General features: G+C 32.6%; 1 protein-coding gene across 1 annotated transcript in view; it reads left to right on the top strand.

The window, feature by feature from the left end:
* CSMD3 (CUB and Sushi multiple domains 3) overlaps positions 1-24,780 on the top strand; it is a 1,170,241-nt gene that overhangs the window by 445,798 nt on the left and 699,663 nt on the right. The window contains exon 7 of the mRNA XM_049093360.1: positions 17,572-17,883. Coding sequence (XP_048949317.1) covers positions 17,572-17,883 — 312 coding nt within the window. The remainder of the gene's footprint in view (positions 1-17,571; positions 17,884-24,780) is intronic.

The following is a 24,780-nucleotide window of genomic DNA, read 5'->3' as shown; positions in this document are numbered from 1 at the left end:
AACAGGCTCCATTCAGGGAGCCTAATGTAAGACTCCATCCCAGGGCTCCAGGATCACGCCCTGAGCTGAAGGCAGACACCTAAGCACTGAGCCACCCACGCAACCCTCTTTTCCCTTTTAAAGATATAAGTTCCCTGAAAGGAAGTTTGTATATGCCTTTTCCCTTTATATCCCCTGCATAGCAGTGCCTAGCACATAGTAGGTCCTCTATAGATATTGTTAAATAAATTAACAAATGAGTGCATGCTTCTTGTTAGACATATTAATCCGTTTTCTTAATTGAAGAATTAATACATCTATGTCATTCTGTAGAATGCTCTAATCTCATTTATTATGCCCCATTTTAGCCTTGGCATCCTTCTTGTTCCTTAAAACTTTAGAGATGAAAATTTTCTGATTATCTTGAATACAATTTCCAACTTGTATGATAGGCTTTAAGGGTCACGGAAGAGCATTATTCACAGTCACATTTGTGCCAGTTACGCTGGCGTCTCCCTGCTGCTCACAGCATCTGTTTCTTTCAGGGACTGTGCTCCTCAGCTTTTAGCATTCCCATCACTTCGTCTGTTATTTATTTGGAACATTGGTTTCAATTAGCCATTTGGATATTTTTTAAACCTCAGTACTCATTATACTTTCCATATCCTCCCAGGCAGTTTCATTCTGCATGGATCTGCTCTTGGCTCTTAATATGGAGTCTCTGGTCTGATGTATTTACCTTTTCAGCCTTTGCAAATGTGCATTCTGGTGCAGAAGCTCTGTAATCGCTGTTTTCGAACTTTTTCATCTCTGGAATGCTTTAGTGGGGAAAAGGGCCAGGAAATCTACCTCATTTTCTTCCACACGCCACTGTGTCACATATTTCTTGCCATAGCAGCAAACTATGACCATCATCAGCTCACTATATCCATCTATACACATATACAAGCACGCACACACATGCACACACATGCATACAGACATATTATCCATTAATAGCAAGGTGATCTATTTAAATTTAAATCAGATATTCCCTCTATGTTGCTTACTTAGAATAAATTAGAAAATAAAATCCAAAAGCCTTCAATAGTATACAAGTCCCTAATTTCCTAATACTTAACATTCTCTCACTGCCTCAGGAACATAGCATCTTCTTTTCAGCATTAGGTTCTTTTTATTTGCTGTTCTCTTTGAGTGGAAAATTGTGTCTCTAAATCTTCTCATACAGGCTTTTGTTGTTGTTTTTGTTGTTATCATTCCAGTGTCAGCACAAAAAATCTTAGAATAAGCCAATGTGATTTAGATTATCCTTAACAATTTAGGAATACACCAGTACTGGCTCCTGTGTTTGTGCCTTCATAATACTAACCTTCCTGAAATCCTTGTGCTTACTTTCTTGAAATCTTTTCCTTTCCTTTGATCATTTTAGAACCAGATGAATACCTGGAACCTATTGAATCCCTAATACAGTTTGTAGAAGGAAAGAAAGGAAAATAAGAAGAAAGGAGGGAAGAAGGGAAGTATAGGAGTGGAGGGAGAGAGAAAGAGAAAGAGGAATATATTACTTAAATTGAACTCTATTTTCATAGATTTGTGGAGCTCGAATAGATCTTGTAACCTAATGATTCCTTTTTGGGATTCTCTAGAAGAATAATAACAGTTTATTATTGTCACTATTTCAAAAAGCTTAATTAAATTTTACCCATCACAGGGCCTTACATGCAAACAAAAATATCAATTTTATTTACTTAGCACTGTAATTAAATTAACCTAGTGACATATTGGCTACTTCTTGTTGATTAGAAGGGCTGATTAGCAAGTGTTATGATTGATTTTTTTAAAATGAGGATACACTTCTTATTGAGAAAATGATTCAGTTTATTTGTAAGAGAAGTTTTCTAATTTTTTTTCTTAGACAAATATGATGAAGGTAGCATTTCACAATAAAAAATTTGAGAACTACTAAATCAATCCAAACTATTCACATGAGGGCAGCCCTGGTGGCTCACCGGTTTAGCGCCTGCCTTCCGCCCAGGGTGTGATCCTGGATACCTGGGATCTAGTCCCATGTCGGGCTCCCTGCATGGAGCCTGCTTCTCCCTCTGCCTATGTTTCTGCCTCTCTCACTCTCTCTCTCTCTCTATCATAAATAAAATAAAAATCAATCTTAAAAAAAGAAAAAAAAAGAAAAAATAAGTTGAAAGAAAAACAAGCAAAAATACATTTAAGACACCTAACCTACCAAACATCATAGCTTAACATTGCCTACCATGAACATGCTCGGAATGAGTACATTAACCTACAGTTAGGCAAAATTATCAATAGAAATATTTTATAATCAGGTGGTTGAATATCCTGTGTAATTTATTGAATGCTGTATTGGAAATGAAAAGTGAAAAGGTTGTATGAGTACACAATGGTTTAAGTGTAATCGGTTGTTTACTCTTGTGATTGCAGGCTGACCGGGCATGGCAGCTCCATATTGCTAGCTTAAGAAAGCTCTGAATTCAAAATCTAAAGTACAATTTTACTGAATGCGTATCACTTTTGCACTATTTTATAGTCAAAAAATCCTAAGTTGCATATGAGTGGGGGGAGGGGCCAGGCAGAGGGGGAGAGAGAGAATCTCAAGCAGACTCCCCTCCCACACTGGGCTTGATTCCAAGACCCCAAGATCATGACCCTAGCTGAAATCAAGAGTTGTATGCTTACCAAATGAGCCACCCAGGCACCCAAAAAGTTAAGTATCTTCTAATTGTGAATTTGAAAGGATCACCAGGTGACCACATTTAAAAATTACTAAGATTTTACTCTAATTTCAAGAAGGCTTTTATGTTTTCCATCAGTGAAAGAGAATGCATCCTATCACAATACTACCTTCTTTTAAGAAATATGTTTGTTTCTGTGAAAGGATGGGAGAAATACGGTCTTTGTTGGAGAGTGGACTTGAGGAACTGTTTCTGTTGACTTCATGACAAAGTCCAAATATCTTCTAGTGTCTTGTACAATACCTACTGCACCACGTTCTTATAATATGCATTCTACCTATATTTTTAGCTTAAATTCTTATTATTTCCTGCTTTAATTTGTGATTCATGCATATTAAATGTTCTTTAACTCCTAGAAACTAAGAAAATCTGTCGTGCCTTATGGCCTTTATCCATGTAGACACTCATCTGGACCATCTCTTTCCTTTCTCTTCACTTTGGAAGCTCTATTCATCTTTCTTATTTGAACATTTCCTTCAGAAAGCTTCTCTTTATTGAGTCACCTACAAAACCAGATTAGTGTTTCTATTATATATTCCTATAATATTCTGCATTTTACTAATTGTTTCAGTTAACCATGGCTTGGAAAAGCTACTCCAAGTTTTACAGGTTTAAAACCTGTAAACATACATTCATAATTTTGTTCCTTGTCAGCCTGCCTCTCGGCTTGCGTATGTAGCTGTGTTATGCTGGAGAGTTGACTGGGTCACAAGGCCCAATATGGCCTCACTCAGTACTGTCAACTGGAGCACTTCAGTTCCCCTCCTGTGCCCTTCGTCTTCTGATAGGCTAGATATATTTCCTTACATGACAGTCTCAGAGAAATATCCCAAGTACACAGTTGCACTTTTGCTATACTCTGTTGATCATAGCCAGTCAGGAAGACAGGCTAAATCCAAGGGGTGAAAAAACAGCCTCTACTTCTTGATAGAAGGAGTTGCAAAGAATTTGTGGCCACATTAATGTAACACACTAACATAGTGTAGTCATTTTGTTTTGTTATGTTTTTTCTTGTTTCTCTACTTCCAACATCTCTCTCCCTCACCATTGTATCCTGTCATGTAACAGTGACAAGTAGACATCTAATATACATGTATATATTGAATAAAACAAAAATAGTGATGCTATTAAATTTTATTCATGATGTGGAATTCACATATTTAAATTTTATTATCAAAATATGATTTATATTGAATAAAAATACATATTACTTCATAGAAATATAGAGCACAAGAGACCATGGAACATAGTTACAGAGAAATAAAGTGAAATGCCTAAGTCATAACTGTATAGGAAGCAGTATATCACTGAAATTAACAATACAAGCTATAGAACCTGGCAGTCTGAATAAAAGTGCTACATAAATCAGGTATTTTATTTTTATATTTCACTATTTCATTTTTTTAAGGTTTTAGCTCAAATATCACTCTGTGCTTCCCCATCAGCTATTAAAATAAATAGATACATTCTTTGTCTCCCTTACTTGAATATAATCTCTTTTAGGAAACATACTGTCTGCTACTGACCTCTGGATCATTCAGTGCCTGGCATGGAATGGGTACTCAATAAATTCTTGTTAAATAAATGCATGAGTTGAATATATGAGTGAATAACCTTAATTAAGGTATTTACCCTTGACTATATGAATTATAATCTACCGAAAAAATCTACCACCTATGATTTACAGAGATTAAATGTAACATGTTTATCATGGAACTTACTGGAAGTAAACGATTGGTAATTGTTAGAGGCTGTGATTAATAGGACTTTGAATCATCAAGGAATAGTTGCTGAAAACTAATTGATTCCTGGGTTTCTAGGACAAGTCTTTATAGACAAGCATCTACTCTTTTTGAATAATACAATTTATGCGGGACTGAGGAAAAAAAAGTGTACCTTCCATAAAATATTCTGAAGATTGGAGAAGTCCTTGTAGGTGACAGTTAGACCCAGAAATTTGCAGAAGCTTTGTTCATGCTTAAAAAAAAAAAAAATCCAATTTAGCAACATGGTAAGAAGCCTCAGGGATAATAATGTGAGTCTTTTAACTATTAAGCAGCTGATATTTTTTAAAGATAAGTTAAATTAGATTACTAAGAGTGGTTTTATGAGGAAACACTGTCATGATTAAAGGAGGAAATAGAACACAGAGGCGTCATATATCAAGTTGAAATTAAGGACAATGACAAGACAGGCCATTGGAGTGTGGTATGTATTTTGGCTATATTTGCAAGTGAAAGAGGTATGAAATTTATCCACAGACTTGAGTGGGCAAGAAATGTAACTCTGTTCTTTTAAACTCAAATGAATTTGAGAGCCACCATTGTGCCCAACAGAAGGAAAATCCTGTCCAGGTCATCATGGAGGGAGGGTAGAAGAAACATTGGCACTTCCTTTTCCCTTGTGCTGCACAAGAATTAAAAAGGCCTTTGCAGTGTATGGACAATGGGGAGAAAGGCACCCAGTTACTGTTTAAACCCACATATCCCTTGAAAGCAAATTCTTCTGCAGTTCTTTTGACAAGCCAGAGATGAGAATCTTAGCCAAAGATGAAAGTTCTTTGGAGAGATCTTAGAGCAAATTTCCCGTTTAGCCCTACAGAACCATCCTCCTCTGAGGCAAGATAATTGCAAGAAGGACCTAGAAAAAGATAGGTGTTGCAGGAGCAGGTGATGGGGAAGAAGCACAATGAAAATAAAGCATAAATAAATAACTTACATGTTGATTCAGACACAAGTGTTTATATGCTATGATATATTGAGGAGGCCAAATAGAGATGTATCTATTTCACAGGAGTTAGGATTGTGATTTTGGGATTGATTGTACATTTGAAATCCAAATCCCAGCTCCCAGTTTACCTGCCAAGTGAGCCAGGTTGTTTTAAGCTGCTTTGAGCTTTAATAGCCTCAGCTTACAGGTACTTTTGAGGATGAAATAAGCTGATAATGGTTGTCTAGAACATATTTAGTACTCAGTAATTGGCCATTGCTCTTTATAATATGTTTCTTTAAATTGTTCTGTTATCTAGCCATTTAAACATATTAGAAAGCAAATATGTTTATAATGTGCTAATCGACTGTGTTCAGAAATTTGGGGAGATACAAAGACACCACCCTGAGAAAAGTGAGAAAAGTGAGAAAAGCAAGTTTCCATCACCCTTATAAAAGTAAAAAAATATACTTCAGAACTTTTGGATATCCATATTATTACCTTTGATATATTGCAGTTACAGTATACCAAAATCATCTGGTTAGATATAAAACGTTCAGACATTTAAAACGACTTTAATGGTAAGAAATCTTCCTTTGTTTTAATTAACTTTTTTCATCAGAAAGTCTGCCAATCAAATGTATGCAATCTTGATGAATTAGAACATCTTTACTCTAGAAACCTTTTTCAGAATTTACAGCATATAGATATGTGTATATATATATATATATATATATACTGATATATATATACTGTCTATGCGTGTCTCTATAGAATTAGAAATACATAATATTTATATATGTTTTTTCTCTATATATATACATATGCATATAATAGTGTTTGTAAATATCTCATATATATGTACATATTAAATATATATATATATCCATATATATGTAAGAGTATAAGGACAAAGAGAGATAACTGAATTTTCTACTTTCATTTTGTACTTTCTATCATAGAAGAAAACAAGGATGAGAAAAGACTAACAGGTCAAAAAGTCTTACTTGATTATTTGAGGATGATGTCTTTATTCAGCATTCATTGCCATTTTTAGTGCTTGGATACAATTCTTTTTTTTTTTTTTTTTGCTTGGATGCAATTCAATGTCCATTAAGTTCTTGCCGTAAATATATCTTCAGTTCAGGTTTCTTTGGCTTGAAGCATTAATATGAAAGCTGGCAACGTTTTGAGTGAATCATCTATAGATTTAATTCTCAATATTATTTTTTCAAGTACAGAATAGAAAGAGCTAATGTATTAGCTATTTTTAATACTAAAAACAAAATGTAGAGTTTAAATAAAAAGAGAATAAAAGGTCCTAGCACAGCTCAGTCAACTTGTCTGCCTTTTACTTTTCATTTCATAAAAAGATGGTCATATGAATTTTGTCTAGATGTTCTTATTACCTTGTCATGCCTACTCCTTCATTCCATAGGAGTAGGCATGACATAGGATCAGTCAAATCAGTCAAATCAGTCAAATTTAATTGATTAATATTTATTAATAGTTTTTACTTGTGTGGTACACAGAAAATTTTCAGAGGTTGTAAGACAGAATTGTTTTCAAAGTAGAGTTTCCAGATAATATCCAGGATTCTTGTTTGAATTTGAATTTCAGAAAAATAGTGGATAGTTTTTACTATAACTCTGCCAAAAGTGTTGCACAGAACATCCTTATAGGGGGAAAAATGTTTATCTGACATTCAAATTCAAGCTAGCGTACCATATTTTTATTTACTAAGTTTAGCAACTCTATTTCCAGGGCTCATGGACATATGGTGGAGTCAGCAAATATTTGTCCTGCCTTTCGTCCGTATTAGTTCTAACATCTTCTCCACATTACAGCATTTACAATCCTTCTAATGTGTCAATCTTGTCCTGTCAGTCATCTGCTTAATATTCTTCAGTGATGCCTTAGCCTTTCAAAATTATGTTTTCCAGTCGAAATTTCTTGGATCTTCAAGCATTGGTGTCTTCCTACCAAATCTTCTATCACTCTCTTTTCATTCCTGCCATACCAAATAATTTGCAATTGCCTGAGCATGTCTTGCATTTTCCCCTGCCACACCTTTTTCCTAAGCTGTTTGTTACCTCTGACTAGGCTATTCTTTGATTCCTCATCCTTTAAATGTCTTTTCCACTAGAACGTTTTTCCCATTTTGGAAGCATAGCTAATGGCTTTACAGCTGTATTTTCATAGCTCTCCCTGTGTCTTTCATTGAACATATTACATGGCTCTGATTTTTTAAATTCATGATGGCTCATTTGCAAAGCAGGGATGGAATCCATGTGAGACAGAGAAGAGTGCGTGTGTGTTTGTGTGTTGGGGGGTTGTATTTGTGCTTGATGCACAGGAGTCATTTAATTCATGTGTGTGAAAAATAAGAGTAGAGAAAAGGAAGATAGCATGTCTCAGGTTTTATTTTTTTTTTAATTTTTATTTATTTATTTATTTTTTTTTTATGTCTCAGGTTTTAAAGTCAGATATTTGAAATGCTAATGTAACATAGAAAAGGGAAAAAATCCTCTCTTTGGTATAGAAATAATGAAGAATAGAAAAATTCATTAAGTAAATAAGATTTACTTTCTCTAGAATAAATTTGAGATAAAATTTATTTTTCCAATATCTAGAAAAAATGTAAAAGCACAAGTCTCTTGCCGAATCTCTTTGTTCGTATTTTTTCTTAATTTTCCTGTCTTTCCAAGTAACTTCTGCTCTAAAAGAGATGGGATTCTTTTGTATTTAAAATACAAACTTATGTGTCTCTTCCCCAGGGAAGATTTGAGTGAAGGAAGCTCTAATTAACCTTCTGATATATATCACCCAGAGGATCAAACTTTCTACCCTTAGAGTAGAAAGTGTCAAAGAGAGTTGACCATATGTCACAATGTTAGAATAGATGATTTTTGAGGTCCTCCTAAGTCAGTTGTCCACATTTTATCTCTCAACTTTAGTACATCTTTTTCCATAATTAAACTAAAGAACTAAAATATATTTGAAACCAAGTATAAATGTAAATTTCAGCCATCATTGTTTTTTAGCTATCATTGTTATAGTATTCATACCTTCATTTTATTGATGATATTAAGAGATAGCGTTTTCATACTGTCTTGAAATAAAATGTATTCTTGGTGAGAAAATTAAAAAAGGAACTTAGCAGAGTAATTACATGAAGGAATATAAAATTTTACCTTTCCATATGGAAATACATATTTTAAATATCCTAACATAATTATACATAATACCCCGATATTTAATGTGTAATATATGTGCCTTTTTGGTTAATGGTAGCTTTTGAAGATAAACTCTACAGGTTCTTACTATTTCTGAAGGTTTTTTTATCCTCCAACATGCTACTTTTCTCAGCCAGATTGGCATTTATTTTTAAGCAAATCACTTCTGCTACTAATTAATTAGTTGCTATAGAATAAAAAGTGTCTTACAGAGTGTATGATGTAGGAAAATAAGACCTTTCTTGGCTTCAGTTTCTTATTAGGCTGTTCTACTTTAACATATTATGCAGATACTCACCAGTTGCTCAGCAACCTTTCAAAAATCAACACTGTAATAGTCTTTTCTTCATAATGTCAGCCCTTTCCTACCCGCCCACACCTCCCTTATACCCCACTTGTTAGTAATGAACCCATTTCTTCTAATCATATAACAATCACATGAGACCAGGTATCAATTTATGGTAAATGCCTCAACCAGGAGCATTCACTGATCTGCAAGCTTCACACTCCTCAAAAACACGTTTCTAAAAGTGTCTCTATTACTTATTTTGAGAAGACTTTACAATAAACTAATTCAAACTGAATAGTAAAGCAATTACTCTAGTATGTGTTCTCTCAACCAGGAATCTATTTGTGTAGATTTTAAGAGGAAAATCTTGAGAGGCAGTAACTAACCCCACAGAGCATCTATCAGTACTATTGGGGTACATCAGAAAAATGTTGGGGTAAGGATAGCTCCTTGGTTCCCTCTAAATCATATCACATATATAAAACTAGTGTTATATAAACTTTGTACTTTAGGCTTTAGGAAAAGAGGAACACTTAAAATTAATGGAAAATGAAGGATATCCACCCTCTGTGAACTAGAAGCCATTATAGAATGAAATAGAGGGCAAACATGGACAAGGTCAGATAGTCAAGGTGAGAAGGAGTCAGAGACATGGTGGGTCAGAAGTAAGCCTCTTATTTTTCCTTTTAACCATGATAGTAGAAAGGGTAACTTCGCCATTTCCTTGTCCTTACTTCTCTCCTTTCTCCTTCACTATGCCAAATATCATTATTCTAAGATATTTTTTAAGGGATGAAAAGGGGGCTGGAAAACAGAAAAGAAGGGAAATGCTAACCCCATTTGAGAAAACACAAATGAAGGAGTGACTTACATGTTTTTGGATGGTTCTTCCTCTCTTTTCTATCATAAACCATAAAAATTGCAGTTTTGTTATAATGGAATGTTTTAATATTGTTTGAACACATCTGAACAGAATCAATTTCTTTTTTTAAGATTGTATTCATTTATTCATGAAAGACACAGAGACAGAGGCAGAGACATAGGCAGAGGCAAAAGCAGGCTCCTTGCAGGGAGCCAGATGGGGGGTCATGCCCTAAGCCAAAGGCAGACGCTCAACCGCTGAGCCACCCAGGCATCCCAGGTTCAATTTCTTATATCCTCAGAAATACCTTTGACACTCAATAGTACATATATTTATATATGTAATATACATATTATACATATATATAATATATATTAGAAATTAAAGTAGTATATTTAGCCCTGTTCATTCTTCTCTCAAACTCATTAAACATTCAAGGGGAAGTGGGGATGCATACATTTGAGACATGCTTTCTACCTTCAAAAAGTTATTAATACATATCAAATATCACCTTGCAAGGCTCTGAAAGTGAAGGAATTCCTGATGTAATACTTTGGAATAGGAAATATTAGTATTCATTTTTCTTAATAGCACCTTTAAATCTTCCAAGGGAACTGGCAGCTATTCCATAAAATTTGGTGTGGAAGGAAATTAAACAAGTGTGTGTTAAGTTACATTTTGTTTGTTGAATGATAAATACTTCTACTTTAGCTGAGAGATAAGAGCTGCTGCAAGAGTGAAGCCTAAAAATTCAAGATTCTAGACGGTTTTAGAAAGGTGTGGAGGGACAATCTGTCCCTTTCTCATATTCTCATGAAATGTGGCAAGGGTGACATTGATTTCATTTTGAAACCCAGGTCTTTGAGTTTTATTGTCAGTATTGTGACCTTATGGAAGAATATTACACTCAGTTGTGCCAAAGATTTCAGTTTGTATTTTGTGGGTATTTATTCCTACGAGTGGTGTGTGTGTGTGTTTGTGGTTGGGTACATTAAGAAATGACCCCTAGGATCCACCACTACACATAATTGAGACTTCCAATATGTTTGAAAAGGAATAAATGATAAGAAAATTTTATTCTGCAACTTTAATCAACTAATGTTGCAAGAAATGGTCTTTTAAGAGAGAGAATATCTTCAAAACTCAAGTTTTCCCTACCATACTCTTTATTTTTAGTATTAAGAAATGAAATGTCTATTCTCTCACATTTTTATAACAAAACTGTGATACTTAGTGTAACATTCAGAGATCTACAATATATATGTAATATATTTATCACAAATATATTTTATATATAGTTTTGTCATGGTTGCCCTATACAGTACTCTCCATATACTTTCTAAAACTTATGATATTTGCTATATTTCATTTAGATAAAGGTATTTATGGTTGCTTGGCATGTGAATTTATCAACAGTTCAAACAATTCAGAATATGGGATTTTTATCTTGCATGTAAACAACCTGACACTAGTAAATATCTTGATGGATATTTGTTTTAATTTAATTGTTTATTTACTCACAGTAAATGTTAATTTAGTAGATGTATCATTAAATCTTGCTATCATCAGTTTCAGCTTAGATTGCAAATATTAATTCACTTAGTTTGCATATTAAATCAGCCTGATCTCTTGTACCTGATAAACAATAACAAATCCATTTGCAAAATTTAATATTAACTTCCCTATTTAATGCTTACAAATTTGAATTCAAATATATAAATAGAAACACAAACATATATTCAATTCAGAAACAATTTATATTTAAAGTTTCAATTCCATTTTTAAATTAGTACACGCCTAATTAAATTAATTTGTCAACAGAAAAATCAGCTACTTGAAATATCGATTTCTTTTTAATTCTATGAAGATCAATTATCTTTTCACATTTTAACATCTCAGAAATCTGAATACATATGACAGGGTTTTTGTATTGTCATGTCATAGTTGAATTTGGTAGAATGCTTTTTTTTTTTTTCCTTAGAGAGGCATCTTATAATCAAGAGTATATTATTTTAATTTAATTAGATATTTTAAGATCATAATCTTATGTAATCTCAATATAAATGCAGCATTTTAATTTAAAATAAAAACTGTCAGACTAATATAGACCCGTTCTTTAAAATTACATTAAAAACTTTTTTTTCAGTATTGTTTCACTTAAAATTCTCTCAGTTTACCCATCTCTTTTCTAAGTTGAATATTCATAGTATAAATTCATTCCCTAATTTGTACTGTAAAATGCTAAACTATGTAGATTTTAGCATACTGGAATTAATAATGTGTAAAATACCTACCTAGGTTATGTACTGAAAAACAATATGCTTCCTGAAAATTATAGAATGTAACAAAGCAGTGGCTTTGTTTTACCTCGTTCCCACATACTGCAATTAATTTTCAAGTTACCTCACTTATTAACATGTTTTTAAGTTTTATCCAAGTAATATTAAAGAACTACAACATATACATTAAAATATATATGCTAAAATTTATAGACTATCTAAATAATGTCCCAAATATAATTGTTGCATTAGTTGTATTTAGATTTTATTTTGATGTTATTTTGTATATTTTTCCTTTTGCATGTTTTCATGTTAAATGTTTATTGCATTTTTTTCATTATATATCGTAATGCCACAAAATTATTCACTTATAATTATTTTGTTAATTAAACTCATTCAAATGTTTCACTTGAAATATTAAAGTTAATGGAACAGAATATATTCTTTATATAAAATAACATGCCAAACATAAATATCTAAAAGCCACTTCTTTGAATCTGTAATTATCATTAACATGTACTTACATAGCTCTGTACATATTGGGCCATCCGCTCGTATCTCTAGCAACATATTCTGTTCTTCAATTCTGTGATGAGTTAGACAATAATTACGAAGTACAGTGGCACAAAATTGTTTTAAAAATCTGTAAGGATAAATTTGATCATAGATTAAAATTCAATTATGAAATTAGTTTTCATTTGTTAGATTTTCTAAATAACACGTTTAAAAATGGCTTTATATAAATTATGCTTAGTCTCTTGAAGATATATTGTTGAAATAAGAAAGCCTTCAAAAATATAATTTTCATTATGATACATAATATAATCCAAATTCCATATTGTAAGGATTACTGTTAAATAAATTTGCCTATTTACATGTGTAACATATGTCATTTTCCATTATCATAGTTCCAAAGATGACATATAGTTATGATTTATAGAAGCATGCTTATATATGTAAACCATTTCATTTTATTTTTGTTATATTGAGAAATGTTTTATTAAGGAATATTAATAAAATATACCTTAAACCTGTGTTTATATTGTAAATATCTAATTTCTAAATATATCTCAAGCAATTTAATGGCAGGATAATCTAATTGTGAAAACACAACTTGTATACATAATTTGATTTCGAATGAAGAATGGATCTTCTGATGTACATTTTATTCCTTAATTTCGGTTGTATGTTGTGTAACACATGCATTTAATACTGTGCTATTAAAGATAATGTTTTCTTAATTGTGTAGCATACTTAAATTTTTAAAAGAAAACAAAATATATTTTAATATTGAATTAGCAATATAATATATTTAATAATGGATTGTTGCTATGCATAATCCTAAGGCTTTTTCCAACATTGGCAATTACCTCATAAAACAGTATGTATGCAAAAACGTTGAGTGTTTTTAAACTGTTAAATGGTAAATGGTGCATTTTGACAATTTAAAAATCTGTGTTTCAAACACTGCCAATTTAAAGTGGTACCAAAACCAGTATGCTAAATTGGTCTACATTTTAGATAAAATGGTTATATATGATATAACTTTATGTTGATGGATGATTTTATTGCCTTATAAAGGAAATCAATGTTATTTTTATAGAAGTTATTCTATTTTATATATCAAACATATTTAATTACATTTAGATGCACTTCTGTCTTTTGCTATTATAAGATATGACTACTTTTCACTCTACAGAAATTTGAACATTCTAAGTAAACCAAATTCACATGAACATTGTACACTTTTAAGGTTTGGGAATTATGACACAAATCTTCAAGTAACTCTCACTTATGCAAATAAATCTTCAGATTCCACACTTTTTCAAAATGATGTCTTTGAAAGTTTTTTTTTTTTTAAGATTGTATTTATTTATGGAAGACACCAGAGAGATAGAGTCAGAGACATAGGCAGAGAGAGAAGCAGGCTTCATGCAGGCAGCCTGATATAGGACTCGATTCCAGGACTCTGGAATCATGCCCTGAGCTAAAGGCAGACACTCAACCACTGAGCCACCCAGGTGTTCTTGTCTTTGAAAGTTAAAAACAAAATTGTCAGTTTTCCTCACCTTAGAACTTCTCTTCAACATTATATGTTTGAAATATGACTTTTCCATAGTAAAATTATAATCATATTTGGTTTATGAAATGTATTATTGTTAATATTATTTTAGCATTATTATTAACGTTATTCATTTATTATTCTTTTGATGACTATTTCTTGAGCATCTACTATGTACCAGGCACTGTTCTAGATGCTGTGAATAGAATAGAATAGAATAGAATAGAATAGAATAGAATAGAATAGAATAACAAAAATCTCAGCCTTTGGAGCGCTTGCATTCTAGTATGGGGAAGAAAGAGTATGAACACAAAATATACATGAAACATAACAACTAGTTAGCAAAATAGCTGGTTGAAATATATATCTAGTTGGACTATGATGGTTAAATAAATTACTTTTCAGTACTTCATTCCAACACTCCAACTTGTTCTGTATCCGGTTAAGAAGGTAGTACTGAATCACCACCACCATTAGCCAAAAGTAGAGTTCTATTACTGAAGATTTTAAGATTGGAATTGCTAGCAAATCCTGGATCTTTTTTTAATATTTTATTTTTTATTCATGAAAGACTCAGAGAGAGAGAGAGAGAGGCAGAGAAACAGGCAGAGGGAAAAGCAGGCTCCATGCAGGGAGTCTGATGTGGGACTCAATCCTGGAACTCCAGGATCACAACCTGGGCGGAAGGCAGGTGCTAAATCACTGAGCCACCCAGGGATTCACAGCAAATCCTGGATCTAAAGGCTAAGAAAAATCAGTTCTCTCATATTTGGAGACTATGAGAGTCTATTTAGACTATCTAAATAATGTCCCAAATATAATTGGGGACAACAGGATGAATATTGAAGACAATCATCCTGTTGTCTTTAAGAAAATGCCCATTTGGAATTGGTCTGTAGGTCTTGGATTGGTTGTAGAAGCAAACTAGACACATTCCCAAGAATTATCCCAGAATTATTGACCCATATAAATTGAGATTATTTATCTATTGCGTTATTTAATATAACCCATATTATTGACGAATAGAGATTATTTAGGATTATTTAGGTTAATGACTTCAGTGATCAATACAATAAATAGCTATTCAGTTTACTCTTTGGAGTAAGGTCAGAACATTGAGATTTGAGATAAAGTACAAATTCTATTATTTTTCAAACTTTTAGATTGTATTTCACAACATATGTTTATAGTTAAGTAGTTTCCTTCCTTAAACTAAAACTGAATGCCTGGGAATTATAATACAGTTAAGGAAAGTTTTAAAGCATTAGTGTCCATCCTCCCCAATTTTATACTTCCTTTCTAGAAATGGAACATGCCGTTTGATTCCCCAGGTGAATCATATGGATCAGTTAATTGTTTTTATAGTAACAAGCACATGGGTATTTCAAATGTCTGATTTATTATGGGGTTATTTACCAAATGTTAGTATTATTAGCATAGTTATTGCTTAATCATGTGATTAAAGAAAAATCTTACTAAATATTAGCTTAGTAAATGTTACTGGCCAGTTTGCATAACCAACATGGATTTAGGAGATCGTAATCTTCATAAAATGACTTGGATAAATATTCAATGGCAACTTTTTTTGACTGTTTTAAAATATATTAAAAGCCTTTAAAATCATCTCATAATTGTCATAACTCATTTACCCGTAGATCTCTTAAAATACAATCACTTATTTTATTATTTTTTAAGATTTTATTTATTTATTCATGAGAGACAGAGAGAGAGAGAGGCAGAGACACAGGCAGAGGGAGAAGCAGGCTGGATGCTGGGAGCCCGATGTGGGACTCGACGCCGGGTCTCCAGGATCAGGCCTTGGGCTGAAGGTGGCGCTAAACCGCTGAGCCACCCAGGCTGCCCAAATATAATCACTTAAATCATTTGAATTTCTTGTTCAAATTAAACCAAAGTATAACAATTTAGGCTGGCAGAATTAGTATCAGACATGTGTCCCTTTGCTTGCTTATGAATGAGAGGACCCCATGTTTGGCTTCCTTTTTTACTTTAAAGCAGAAAATAAAATTACTGGCCCTACTAGCCAAAGAGAGGACAAAAAAAAAAAAAAAAAAAAAGGTAGAGCATGCTCTACCTTTAAGTGATTATTTTCCTCTTGCAGGATGGTTAAAATATACTTAAGTATTTTTGTCTACAATATCTAATTATACATTGTGGACAGAATTCCAATATGCAGTTTATGAGAAGGCAGAAGGCAGATATATGAAAACATACCACTCATTGGCCTTGAAAAATACTCACACATCTTTAACCAGGACCTGATGATTATTCCTAATTAGTATCTATATTTCCAACATTCAGTATTTTTTCTTGTTAAGCAGTTTAGATGTCAAGATCCTTTTGAAAATATCTTTGTTCCATTTCATACTTTTATTATTAGGTTACTTTTTTCATTTTATAATAATTATGTACTACTATAGACAATCTTTTAAAAAGGTTTAAGTCAAAGGAAAAAGACAAGCCCAATTTGGCACCTTTAAATCTATTTTTAAATTACCATGAAACCTTAATAAAGTTAAGAATGTAGAGAAATATATACCGTGAAATGCTTATGAGATATTTGGAAATCCTCAACAACCACTTATTAAAGCTAGTTGTTTAGGAATACAGATTCCAAATTATTGGTTAATTTTCAATCATTTCTAAATACAATTATTGTTTAATTAGTTGAAAATTGGTTAAACTCAAGTTTTACTTTAAAATAGCAAAAAAAATTTACCCAACTTCGGAAAACAACCCACTGAAGTCTAAAGCATATATAGCTCATGACATTGAATATTTATCATGTTGGCTGCTTTCTGGCAAGTGAGGTTAAGATAGGCATTTACATAGAATAGTTATTTCAGAGTTTTATTTCTTTAATCATTTTGTTTTAATTTTGGCTTTGATTTTAAATTCTCCTTCACTTGCTTATTTTAGAATAGAAATTTTTGATATTTTTCCCAGAAATTATGAAGAGATATGGCACAGACTATTCAAAGCATACTTTTGAGAAAAGTGTGGTTACACAGTTACCCATTCTGTCAAAATTTGTCACTTGCCAGGCATTTGTTGCTAATATTCATCTGTAGATAAATAACAAAGATTGATTCAGGGCCACATAGTGGGTTTATTCTTTCGCCTTTTCCCTTCTAATGTGTTACCTTTAAAATGTGGTATATTGATGTGTGATATCTATTCATAGGTTGATTAATACAAAGCAATCCTCAGATCTGGTTACTTCACATTTTAGTGGCGTGTTTGTGTTTTGCCTCTTCATGTTGATTATCCTTAAAGTAATAGAAGGGAATATAACTTATTAAACTTATCAGAAAAAATAAACACAATTTAAAAGAAAAAGTTAGCATCTAGTGCTACTGTGTCCCACAGGTTCTTCTACATTGACCCACACTACCTCCACTGGTGAGTTAGAGGAGCATAACAGGACTGCCACTGGTGCTTTTGCTGTTGCTAGCACATCTGCAGATGTTACTGTATCCAGTGTTACAGCTGTCACCATCCATAGACTTTCCGAGGAACAGCGAGTGCAAGTTACGAATCTCAGAAATTCAGGTCTGGACCCCAACACATCCAAGGACGGGCTCTCTCCTCATCAAGCAGATACACAAAGTACAAGGAGAAGACCAAGAAATGCTGAACAGATAGAAAGAACTAAAGAGCTTGCAGTTGTTACTCATAGAGGTATTGGATGTTATTTTACTTGTGCCCATTTAGTTACAGCCAAAGCTATATTTTGGTAATGATTCTAATTAGAGAATGAGCTGAAAGAGAGCCAAGATGTAGGAAGCAAAAAAAAAAAAAAAAGTTTAAGGTGGATGAAAAATATAGATAGTAATAGCCAAAACCTGAATAATTGAAAGCACAAAAATTAAAAAAAAAATCGAAGTGAAATGCAAATATTGGGTGGGGGCGGGGGTAAAAATAGAAAGACAGAATGCATAAAAGAGATAATAAAAATAAGTTCTAAATATCTATTGCATATTATATGCTAGTTATGATGTTGAAATAATTTGAAAATAAAATAACCAGTTTCTATTAATAAGTGTACATATTTACACAGGGATGATTTATCCTATGTAGTAATTTTCAGTATTTGCATGAATTTTTTATGTTACACAGATGCTATTTAACAATTAAGAAAATAGATAATTTGGGCAAATAGGAACATTCTGTCTGGTGATTATTTTATAAAGCTTGCTCTTCTATATCTAAATTACCTATTGCCTGAGCTATATGACTGTACTGAGGTTTGTCATTTTGAAAAGGTAACATCCATTCATTCAGATTCAAGTTTAAAAATCCATTAACTTTCTGATTTTTATAGAAAAACATACCACAAGGCCAAATAATATATTGGTAATTTTCTAGTTAATTAATATAAGTCTATCTTTTACAAAACTAGGAAGTGTAGCATGTGTATTTTTCCATTTCTTGGTAGCAAGTTTCACTGAGCAGATCATGAAAAAAAAGTCAGTGTAGTGTCAAAAAATAAAGGGCCTTAATTTATATTGATATATGCATCAGTGGAAATATTAATTAATTGAACATGTTTCAAGTGCAGAATACCTATTCCAACTCTATTTCCAACTCATCATCATATATTCTCCAAACTGGATATGGTTTATGTAGTGTGATTGGGCATGGTTTATAGAGAGCATGATGTAAGTAATGGCAAGCATTCTGTGCTTAGAGTACACGAAGGAGAAAAATCAAGACATCCTTATATAAACTAGTTGAAAATCATACAGATGTATCTCAGAAGCTCATGTCCATCACAATTCATACTGAAGTTACTTTAGTTCTCTTTAAGAAGCATCCTAAAATGAATTCTTAACATGGAGTAGTCCCCTGTAAAGAATTAAATCAATATCACCCTGCTTCTCTATTCACGTTCTTACTATATTTCCACTGCTAAGAATATAGACATCATGATAAAACTGATTATTTGCTTAATAAAGTAGACCACTTTTTCTTAGTACCAGGAAATTTTTTAAGGTGTAAATATCATTAAAATATTAAGAAAAGGCCCTTCTTCTATTCAGGCTTTGCATTCTCTTTGGAAAATTGCATGAGCTAACATTGACAAACTACTCTAACACATTGAATAAAAGACAGGTAATTATTAGACATATTTTTATTATATAGATCAAGTAATAATACAAACACCGCTTTAGCCAAAGTTTGCCATCAAGTGATGTGAGAAATTCTGGGGTTATAAATTAATATTTTATAGAAGTAGGAAAAATAATTCAAATTGAAAAGAGAATAAATAGTAGTCAATTATTACATTCAATAAAGTGATTTGAAAATTGGTCTGAAATTTTGAACTAATTTCAAGTAAATTTTAATTAAGTATATCATTTCCTTGGTAAATTCCAAGTTGCTCAAATTTTCTCAATTGTCATAATCTCCTAACTCTATTTTAGAGCTTACATGTTTCAACCTTTCCCATATTCTTTCAAAAATAGTGTTTCTGAATATAATTGCCATTTGGTAGTGCCATCTACTTTTGAAATAAATATTTCTCAGTTACTTATGTTTAAGTTATGTGTATGGGAAACATTCTAAATGGTACATTCATTATTTTTTCAGTGACTTAAGTTATTATACTTTTATCAAATCTCTATTTTAATTGGAATTGATCCTTCTGACTCTCCTTCAGTACTTTACCATTTTATTGATTTCAGATAGCTAGTTATTACATTTGAGACACAAACGTAGAATATCTTGGGTTAAAAATGTCAATATTAGAAATAAAAGAGACCTATCATCCTATGTCTATTAATGTATTTGAAAACACTCAATATTTAACTGTATTTTCAGAAATAAAATGACTTCAAAAACTTGACTCTTAGCAGGGCCAAATTTCTAAATTTAAATCGGCTGACATCAAAGCAGTATTCTTTATAAAAATAGTTCCAGCTCACCAGACATTCTTGAATGCCTAATAATACCAGGCTCTGTTCAAGAAAATGAAGATAATATATGACCCTCTACTTTAAGAGATTGAGATAGAGTGGGAGACGTAGAGAAACCTGTCTGATGGTACAGGGAAAATTTTGTAAAGCTCATAGCTGATTAGAATACTCAAAGAGTTATGGAGTATATGCAGATAGTGAGACCTTTAATTCATATTTTAAATGAGTCAGTAAACATAATGCAAAGCTAATTCTATAGTTTCCTAGATATTTTAGAGAAAACAAATTAGTTTTTGTTCTTCTATTCCATGGTCCACAATGTAGTAGACAATTGCTTTTAAATCTGATTACATCACAACACTGCTTTAAAGATTCCAGTGGCTTCTCAATGACCTTAGAAATAAAACCAAGCGATCCCTGGGTGGCTCAGCGGTTTAGCGCCTGCCTTTGGCCCAGGGTGCAATCCTGGAGTCCCGGGATTGAGTCCCACGTCGGGCTCCTGGCATGGAGCCTGCTTCTCTCTCTCCTCCTGTGTCTCTGCCTCTCTCTCTCTCTCTCTCTCTCTCTCTCTATCATAAATAAATAAATAAATCTTTAAAAAAAAAAAGAAATAAAACTAAGATTTGGTGATGACCCACAGGAGAGTCCATGATCTAGCTTTTGTCCATATCTCTAAATTCATCCAGTATGACTCTCACAGTCAGTTTAGTTTTTTGGCCAAACATAGATTATTTTATTTTGCCAACCAAACACACCATGTTCTTTACTACTTGAATACATCTTTATGAACTATTCCTTCCATCCTTTCAGCCAGATCATTCTAATTACCTTTTGAAATTTTAGCTTAAATTGTCACCTTCGGGAAAGTTAGGCTTTTCTATTATAACTCACCATTGGTCTCTGTACTCTTCCTGCACTTGTAATCATTAGCCCTATGGTTTATCCTATAAAATTTATCTCTATGAGGTAAGGAGTGGGTGGGTCTGGTTCATGTTGCATTCTCAGTGCCTAGAATAGCTTTTGAACCATAGACATACTTAAATAATATTTGCTAAACTAATGCATGAGTATTCACAATATGACCAGCTAAAGCATTCATCTACATTTTTTATAAGTCTTGAAATTATAATTTTCAATATACTCAAATACCTACGTATTTCAGTGCTCAAGATAACTACTTCATTTTGTCATAATCATAAAAACACCTTTTCTAATAATCCCTAAACTCTATAGTTCAATATTATAGCCCTAAGAGATTTCAACTCAAAGTTGACTTAAAATAACAGGGCCTGTGTAATAATATTACAAGTAGAGTGTCCTGCGCTTCTGCAACTATGTATTTCAGAATTATCTAGAATATCTCAGATTAATCTAATATAACATCATTATTTTGTAAAGAAAATTGTGCTCTGGCAGAGAATGTATGAAAATCTAGTTCATATTGCTAGATTAGTATTTATTCATTCTTTCATTTATTCAAGATTTATAAGGATCTAATGTAGCCAAAGCCTTGTATTAGATGAGATTAACTTTAGTTATTAGGTGATAAACACAATTGGATTTTCTTCCTCAAGAAGTTCATAGTCACACTATTTAAAAAATAATCATTAAAACGTGTTTTCTCCACATAATTTAACATTGTTTTTTCTTTTATATTTTAGAATATTTCTCTTTTTTTCAATATGCAGGCAAGTTCTGTCAGCTGTTAATGAGCAACCTTGGTAGTTGCTGTTTTCAAGTATAAAATGTGGATATATTCTGGAAGAGTTACTATACATCAGTATATAATTATAAATTGTCTTTTATTATTTTTCCTAGTGGAATATTAACTTAGATGATTATAACATGTTGTGGAGTCAAATGTGTTATGAGCAGTTTAAAGCTATTGCTGCTGTTTATTTTGACATAGTGTAGTCAATTATTCCATATATGTTAATAGTATATTTAAGCATGTCAATAGGATCAAGCAGAGCATTAGTTTGGTTTACAAAGTAATATGAGATTATGTTTTACTAAAATTGAATATGATGTAGGTTCCCCCTCTTTATAACAGGAGCCTAAAAGAAAACTTATTTTAATCATGAGCTTTTGACTAAAAGTCTTTATTATTTTCACCTTTAAGGTAAGAATGGTTAATTCAGCATAAAACTTCATTTTAGGTCAGCAGTTTTAATCTAAACAAAAGCAGTATTTTTTTTATTTTTATCATAAGCAATATTTTTTTGAAGTTAGCTCATCTTAACATTTACTTTGCTTAACATAAAGGGGAAAACAGACTGTCAAACAAACTGAAATTTCTAGTTAATTCAGATGTCAAATTCTGTGATATATAACAACTTTGTTCAAAAAAAAAACAAACTGTAATCTAACAGAAAATTTATTGTATTGAAGTAATAGTTTCTGGATGCCTACAGTGTGCCTTCTACTAATAGGCTATTTGGCTACATGGAAAATTTTAAATATTTTCAGCAGCTTGCAAGCAACTGATACTGTTTTCAAAAATTCTATTAATAGTTTTTATACAGTGTAAATTTGTAAATCTAAGGCATTTCTTTAAAAAAAAAAGCCTTCATAAGCAATAGCACAACGAGAAAGTTAATTTATGGTTGGTTACTTAGATCTTTATGGATACTGACATATGTCCATCAAATATTTGGGTTTTATTGAACATATCATCTCTTTGCTAATCATGGGATGAACTCAAAAGAAGTAAAATATGGCCTTTATTTTTAAAGGAAAAGGTGTAGGGATACAACTGCAGTGGAAAATTATCTATCACACCTAAAAGAAGGAATTGCGATAGAATGAGTATGAGTGGGGATGAATTATAACTATCTTCAAATGTGTGATGTGTTATATGTAAGAGAGATAAAACCTGTTCAGCCATAGGTTGTAGAATTTGTATGGAATCACAGGGAGATACAATTAAAAATAAGACTTCTAACATTGAGTTTTGTTCAAATATAGATTGTGCATTTCAGGAAGCAGTAAATTTCCAAATCACTAATAAGATATTCAAGCATAGCCTGATGGACAAATTAGTCTTTATAAAGCATTTAAGTATCAAAGAGTATATCCATAATATGATTGTTACTCTCCCTCGTAATCCTAAGTGTCTATAATAAACTATCCAAATAAATATTAATTAAATGTATTTATCATCTTTTTCCACTTGATGTTTGAATTGACATGGACTTATTTTTATGGTTATCAAATTATGTAGCCAATGTTAAAACAACCATAAATGTGGCCAGCACCAATATCGAGGAAGTTAGAGATTGGTTCTCTCCTTATTTCAATAACTTGGCCGCATATATGTTTCTCCCAGAAACCAATGCCTACCTCTATGCCCTAAATTCTTAAATACTCTCCATTTGAGGATTTCTAGCTTTTTTAGTGTTTAAGATGACAGAGTTACTTTCTTCAGGATCTCCTCTTCTTTTTTCTTTCTTCCTTCCTTCCTTCCTTCCTTCCTTCCTTCCTTCCTTCCTTCCTTCCTTCCTTCCTTCCCTCCTTCCTTCCTTCCTTCCTGTATTTTCTTTCTGGCTTTTTTCTTCCTTCATCTCTTTCTTTAATCAGTTTCTTTTCTCACTTCTTTTCTTCAACAATCTTCCTTCCCTTCCCTTCCCTTCCCTTCCCTTCCCTTCCCTCCCCTCCCCTCCCCTCCCCTCCCCTCCCCTCCCTTCCCTCCCTTCCCTCCCCTCCCTTCCCTTCCCTTCCCTTCCCTTCCCTTCCCTTCCCTTCCCTCCCTTCCCTCCATCTTCAACAGATGTTTACTGACTTACTTACACCACCAGAATTTCTTCCAGTTTTTGAATAAACAACATTGAACAAAAATGAGTAGACCCTGCTTCATTGAGTTTATATTCGAGTGAAAAGAAAAAGACAAAATGCAAATAAACAAAAACCTACCTTACCTGATTGTAGCAAGGATGGAGCAGAAAATTAAAACAGGCTACATGAAAAAAATAAAAAAATTAAAAAATTAAAAAAAATAAAACAGGCTACATGATATATGAGTGACTACCTTAGTTTGGAAGGGCAGGAAAGGCCATTTTGAGGAGGTAAACATTAAATGGACCTAAATAATATGGAAGAAGACTGCCATGCTAGGATCACAGGAGAAAGCATATCAGGTAGAAAAAACAATAATTAGAAGCTTTGCTTGAGAAAAAGAAAGCCCAGTGTGCTGGAGTTCAGTGGCCAAGGAGGAGAGGGGTTGAGATGAGGCAGGAAACTGATAGAAACCACAGATCATGTAGTCTCTGAGGATGAGGTTAAGAGTTTTATTTAAATCTAAGTGAGACAGGAGCCACTAGTGGTCTTTAGCAGAAAAGTATGTAACTTTCTTTAAGATGTTATTTCAACAAGAAATTAAAGAGAAAAAAAAGGAATAGGCTGACAGATTACTAATATATGCAGAGATGCAAATAACAGTTGACTAGAGACTGGGAGTTGAAGTCTTAGATTCTGCTTCCCAACTTCAATGTGAATACAAATCACCTGGTAGTCTCGTTTAAATGCAGATTGTGATTTGGTTGGATTGGGTGGGATCTGAAGTTCTGCACCCCTACCGAGACTACAGGTTGTGTTGATACACTGAATGCAAGACTTAACATGAGGATGTTATCATGAAGAGAGAGTGATACTTGTCAAACAG

Source organism: Canis lupus, chromosome 13 (genome assembly GCF_003254725.2).
Source record: "Canis lupus dingo isolate Sandy chromosome 13, ASM325472v2, whole genome shotgun sequence".
NCBI classification, from domain to species: domain Eukaryota; kingdom Metazoa; phylum Chordata; class Mammalia; order Carnivora; family Canidae; genus Canis; species Canis lupus.
Note: the sequence above shows the minus strand (reverse complement) of the source record. Positions and strands in the feature narration are given on the sequence as shown.